General features: G+C 39.5%; 1 protein-coding gene across 2 annotated transcripts; it reads right to left on the bottom strand.

Moving 5' to 3' along the window:
• Nucleotides 1-208: 208 nt before the first annotated feature.
• LOC139638427 (prostaglandin reductase 1-like) lies at nt 209-5,178 on the bottom strand. Of its 2 annotated transcripts, none has more exons than XM_071512563.1 (9): nt 5,015-5,178; nt 4,675-4,729; nt 3,686-3,733; nt 3,243-3,410; nt 2,974-3,091; nt 2,283-2,438; nt 1,677-1,782; nt 1,344-1,462; nt 209-923 (listed from the first exon to the last, which is right to left on the bottom strand). In XM_071512563.1, the coding sequence occupies exons 1-9, from the start codon at nt 5,118-5,120 to the stop codon at nt 813-815; spliced, it is 987 nt and encodes a 328-aa protein (XP_071368664.1). In that variant the 5' UTR covers nt 5,121-5,178; the 3' UTR covers nt 209-812. The 2 variants fall into 2 exon arrangements, with proteins under 2 accessions (XP_071368664.1, XP_071368663.1); XM_071512562.1 differs by having other exon boundaries at nt 3,686-3,745; nt 4,684-4,729.
• Between the last annotated feature and the right edge of the window lie 1,272 nt (nt 5,179-6,450).

The raw sequence follows: 6,450 nt of genomic DNA, 5'->3' as shown, positions 1-6,450 counted from the left end.
AATGATACTGATTGGTTGTTTAGCATTATGTGAATGAATTTGGTCTCATAATTGCAGAAAAGTCACTTTTCAAACTAACCCTAACATATTTCATGAACATGTTCATTTGCCCTAGTGATTAAAACTTTATGCATTTGACCCATTAAAGATAATTAAAAGAGACTAAGAATAAAGTAAAGAAAAATTCAATTTATTTTTAAAAAGCAGTATGGGTGGGTATAAGCAGACATCCAAGTCATCAGATTTTAAGTAAATTCCCCACCAAACAATCAGCCATGCACAATAAGAAATGTTTTACTTCACAGAAAGTTTACAGTTATCAAAATGCACATATCATTTCAGGTAGGTTGAAGATGACACGGAATAAGCTTGTAAAATTGATAAGGCTGATAAGGTTGTGAAGGCTCTCCACAATATTCAATGAACTCTTCAGTGTCATGACTGTTCTCAGTTTAGGTTAAGTTTTAACTTCACAACATATGTTGGTCAATGGGCATATATCAGACTGTCTGTTTGCATGTCCATCTGCTTGTCTGTGTGGAATACATATCTGGTTACGTTGTCAACTGATATACTGTATATTGATAGTGATATTTATTTTTTATTCATGCACCTCAGGTCTCCTGCCTATACTCCTAAATTAACTGAAGTACCATACATATGAAGTATGATGACATTTGTGCCTCACAGAATCCACATTTTCTGCAACTTATCTAAAGTCTTTCATAATCATCAAAATCAACAAAAAAATGTACTGAAATGGAAGTAATTTTACTATAAAACACATTTATTAGTTCATCTTTGCATTGTCTTCAGACCTTGACTACAGCCTTGCCAGTGTTGTCCCCGCTCAGCATGCCGATGAAGGCAGCAGGCATGTTGGAGAAGCCTTCAGTGACATGTTCAGTCCTGCTCAGTTTACCCTGAGAGAAAATACACATGGACACAAACTTTGACTCAGAAAACAGGTAAAAACAAAAACCCAAAATGTCATATTGTTCTCAGAAACTTTTCATACATGCATCCACATCACCTCTTAATGATGGACGGATACAGGAAATTAGAATTATGAGTCTCCATGTGATATTTTGGCAAAAAAAACAAAAAAAGTATATGGTGCTGAAATAAGATTTTTGAAAATGTGTCTAAAAAAAGTTGGTAAAAACTTAGCTTTGCTTGACAGGATATCAAAACTTATTGTTTTAATACAGTATGTGAAAACTACTCTGAACACAGATGGTACCTTATTATTCTGAGTTCATGTATATGTTGTTGAGTTGGTGCGAATTCCTAACTAAAGCCTTACTGGGCCAAACTTTTCTGCATGACCAGTCCAACCATACCTCCTTGACCCAGGCCATCATTCTCTTTAGGGCCTCCTGGTTGTTGTGTTCCCAACGTTCGGCCAGGAAGCCTTCCATGCGCAGCTGCTTGGAGATTATATGGGACTGCATATATGGACCTGATGAGTTATTATATTACACGATTAAATTAACCAAAAATATACAGTTTCTGTTAGACATTAACAATGAGCTCTATATGATAGTAAACGTGACCAAATATACTCTATATGATTATTATCATATTGTATATGATTATCTGGCAAAGCATGCAATGAACGCAGGTTGTGTGAAAGTATTTATCAAGTGTGTGAGGCTGTGACTTTTTTATTCTACCTTTCTGAGGAGCCATGTCATTGTACGTGGAGATGCTCCCACACACAGCAATACGGCCAAACTGCTTCATCAGGGGCATCACAACACTGGAGAACTCGCCACCTACCTGTGTGTGGGTGTGGGTGTGTGTTTGTGTGTGTGTGTGTGTGTGTGTGTGTGTGTGTTTGGGGGGGGGGTTGGGCAAGAGGGGAACAAGCACTGCTTTATTTTACAGCTCACACACCTTGGACTTACTCCATAACTACAGGGAAGAAGCACCGCTAACATTTGTTTTGTCCCCCATAATTACATTATGTGGTTATTATGAAAATAGTTACAACATAACTACCTTATAAATCTCTCATAATTACAAAAATGTTATTCAACTTCTTGTTTTGTTAACCTGTAACTACAGAATTATTATTTTATTAGTACCCCATAATTAGCGGGATGTAAAATAAAGTATAATTTTACAACCTTTTGGCAGCTGGTACCAAATATGTACAAGTTGATAGGACTAACATCAGGTGAACAAAAATATAAAGATTTGGTTAAACAATATCTTTCTCTCTCTCTCTCTCTCTATCTCTCTCTCTCACTCATTCTCTCACTCATTCTCTCACTCACATTATCAAAGTAGCAGTCATAGCCGTCGGGTGCGGACTTTCTGAGGGTTTGCTCCAATGAGGAGACTGTCTTGTAATTGAAGGCGTGGTCAAAGCCCAGGTCCTTCAGATAGGCCACCTTAGCATCCGTCCCCGCACAACCCACAACAGTACAACCCTGGGCAAATGTGACAGAGAGACTATATTTAGATATTTAGTGGACACTTTCATCCAACATTCCTTATGACATCATGAGTTTTGTTTTTCCATCGGTGGCCCCAGTGGGAAAATAACCCGTAAACTTGGCAGTGTTAGTGCCAAATTCAAGTTCATTTATTTATATAGCCCTTTATCACAAGCATGTCTCAAAGGACTTTACAGAGAATATTCTGGCAGCAGCAGTGCCAAGGTCTATGCGTTGAACTATTGGAGTTTGTAATATACTCATTCTATCTTGTTCGTATACTATCCTTGCTTTTATCTGCTTTTGTGTCCTTTGTTTTCTGTAAAGCACTTTTTGTTAGAAGCAATCAAAATCATCCCCAAATCACAGTCCATCTACAATACTGTATATATACTGTATACGCTCAATTAATCAAAGCCAAATCAAAGATTCAGTCCATGATTGACAAAACAAGCTTCATAGCCACCCAAGCCACTTGGTCAACTTTGCTAGTATTGGATCATAAAGACTGTAGTTGAGTGCACTATGCCTTCAGTTTGGCGATCTGTCCGACCACTGACCCCACGGCTCCAGCTGCACCGTTGACCAGCAGAGTCTCTCCTTTCTTTATCTCACACACCTCCTCCAGACCATGCAGAGCCGTCAGACTGAGAGAGAGAGAGAGAGAGAGAGAGAGAGAGAGTCTTAACTTAAAATCTTAACTGCCTTTGTTGAACCCACCATTGATCCATCCACCTGTCCATCGGCATCCATCCATCTCTCCACCCATCAACAAACTTACGCCTCCCTTCATCTTACCCAGGCATGCCGATGGTCCCAAGGGCCAGTGAGAGAGGGACGTCTTGGGGCCAGTCAAGCGGCAGAGGGGTCAGTCCTGTCCCGTCACACACATAGTGGCTTCTCCAGCCACACAGGGCCACTACATGACTCCCCACTGGGAAACTGGGGTTACAACTTTGGATTACCCTTGGAAGGTGGGGGAGGCACAGGGGTGACGGAGAAATAGAAAGAGGCGTGGAGTGCAGATTGGGTAAATAAAGAGAAGGTAATGGGTGACAGAGGGGAAGGGAGGGAGGAAGGGAGGGAAAGAGAGGATAGGACAGTAAGTGACTGACTGACTGCATGAATGACTGCATGAACGACTGAATATGAGAGTGTGCATTTGTATGTGTGTGCATATGTGAAAGTGAACAGGAGTGTGCAGCATAGCTATTGTTGGAGTATTTTTGAGTGCAAGATACTTGGCAACTTGAGCTCCTATCAGCACATCTCCTTCCTTCATCCTCGTACTGCTGTAAGGCCTACGGGAGGGAACAAACAGTTTATCTATTATCCAACATGCTGATAACTGATCATTAAAATGGATGTGCAAATGTGAATGTTGCCAACATAAGAATGCTTATGTTCCGAGCAATGTCTAACACGGAACCATTCCTCATAAAATAAACCTGTTGTTAGAGAGAGAGGCTGATAACTATACATAGTATTTCTGTACAAATCATGGGAGGGGAGGAGCCACAACCACAGATTAGATAAGGCCTGGACTGGATATTGCAAAACATTTTTCCCTCCTTCATACAATAGTACACAGAAAGACAGGCATGCATGCAAGCAGGCACACAGACACACCCGCACACAGACAGGCAGTCAGGTAAACTGACAAACTGAAATCAAATCACTCACAGTTTGACAAATTCAAGGTAGCATGCACTGTAAAACTTGAAAAGTTTGGAAGCACAAATTGTCAAAAATAAACCCTAAAATTACAGTTTAGAGATAGAATTATCACATTTTTGTTTGAAAAATATGGGCAAGTGTGTTACCAGGGAAAGAAAAACAAACTGTAAAATAACAGTTTCTATTCAAATTGTTTACCATAATTTTACAGCTTGTTGTCAATTTATGTTCTTAATACATTGTTTGAATCTACAAAATAATATAATTTCAACAGTTAATGGAACATTACAGCAGTAACAATCTGTAATGGAAAGAACATATCAAATATATTTTGGTTTTGGATGCTTTTTTGATAATGTACTCTACCATTCTGGATTGTAATTTTACAGTTTATGTTTAGTAACCTATGATGCAAAGCTTGACTATTTTCTTTTTAACTTTTTTGTTTCTTTACAGTGTACACTTGGCTGCAGATAACTTGGAACATTCCTAGTAATTTTCTTTTATTTAGACAAAGGCTGAGAGGGAGGAGTGTGTTATGTAACATTATAACTTTACAAACCTCATATATGGGTCCACACTCAGGAACACAGCTGCCAAGAGCACCTCTGGAAACACAAGACGGCCACTGAAACTATACGCTGAAGTCACACCCACCACCATACTGCTTGACTACCACAGTAGGTTAGTAGGAAACAGAATTATTTCCTGACTCCAGTGTTATAATTTCACTATGAAAGCACTCCCTTCAGTAATCAAAACTGCTACAAAATGACAAACAACACTGTCATGGTCATGTCAAAACCTTCTGAAAAAGAGTCATGGGATTTAACTATGAAGATTTTCAATGGTCATTTTGATACATTAATTGATAAGTGATCGTTGATACTGACCTCCATGTTTGGGTTCAGGTAGCTGCTCATCCTTTAGTTCAAAATCATTAAGTTTAGGGAAACCCACAAAGTGTCGCTGGAGAGTCCAGACCTGTGCTACAACCATGGTTCTCTGTTGTTAATAACAGCAAAAAACAGAGAGAGTTAGCAAGTGGTGAGAGAGAAAAATCATAGGCAGAAAGGGAAAAGAGAAGGAAAAAACTGTTGAGGGTCATGTGGTGTAGTTTGCACACTGCATGTACACGTAAGAGCATGGGGGGGCGTGCTCTATGGGCGAGCTGATGTTGCAACTACTGTGTGTGTGTGTGTGTGTGTGTGTGTGTGTGTGTGTAGGTGTGTGTGTGCGCGTGTGAGTGTGTGTGTGTGCACGCGTGTGTGTGTATGTAACGTTAGTTATGTTACCATAACTCCAGATTCTATGAGTATAGGCGTAGCCCTCTAAGAGCTGTATACAGGGCACATTGAAATGTCAGAAATATACAGTATATTGTAGTAAATTTATATTTATTATAGGTGCAATACATTTAAATAAATGTTTAAATATTTACAATAGGCCTACATTCACCATGTGTGAGTATTACTGAAAAGATTTGCAAATTCCTACAGTAATAATAGCAGCAGTGTAGCAGTGCATCAGTGCAGCAGTCTCCTTGCATCTTTTCCATCAATCATCTTTTCCAAAAGTGTCAGAGCAAAAACATCACATCAACTAAGCAAAATTGGTGGTGACAAACTCAGTTCCCCCTTCAGCTTCAGAAACAGCAGATGTCCATAGGAGTAATGAAACACAATAATCTTGGACACATGGAGGCCTCTTGACTAGCTGGGGGATCAAAAACGAATCGTGTGATTTTCTGTCACAAACAATGTTAGAAAAATAACTTTCATTTTATTATGTTCTCCTGTTGGCTCTTATACAACGATGGTGAAGAAAGGTGGGGCATTTGATCTGAACAACTATACCACTAGACAGCTAGTTCAACTATAGGGTATTCCTCTGCAACATGCAAGAAAGCTAGTGTGCTTCAGGGCGTGCCCACAGAGAAAAGCTCCTTGGATGGCGGAGAGCAATGACAGGGTGGGTGATGTCATCGTCTTTGTGCAAAACTCAGGGATGAGGGACATGTGCTTGCAAAAAGAAAAAGAACATCAAAAGTAGCCAATAAGAGGAAATCTGCAGTCGATTGACACTGGAGGTACAGCTGCAGTTGGAAGTTGTTCAAAATCAGTCAAGCACAGCGTTGGTGAAGCTTCCATATCCAAGAACCAGAACCAGAAAGAAGAGACACGGAGAGGCCACATCAGGACTTTCATCTATATACGTATAAAATGGGCAAAATTATGTGAATGACTATAATCTCACAATCTTGCCTTTTCCACAAAGTAGCAAAATAAAACAAAGTAATCAAAGTATTCACTTTATTTTTCAGTAGTCA

Source organism: Centroberyx affinis, unplaced genomic scaffold, assembly GCF_046629955.1.
Source record: "Centroberyx affinis isolate AG114_WGS23_722 - 3 ecotype Tasmania unplaced genomic scaffold, CSIRO-AGI_Caff_v1 ptg006348l_1, whole genome shotgun sequence".
Classification (NCBI taxonomy): Eukaryota; Metazoa; Chordata; class Actinopteri; order Beryciformes; family Berycidae; genus Centroberyx; species Centroberyx affinis.
Note: the sequence above shows the minus strand (reverse complement) of the source record. Positions and strands in the feature narration are given on the sequence as shown.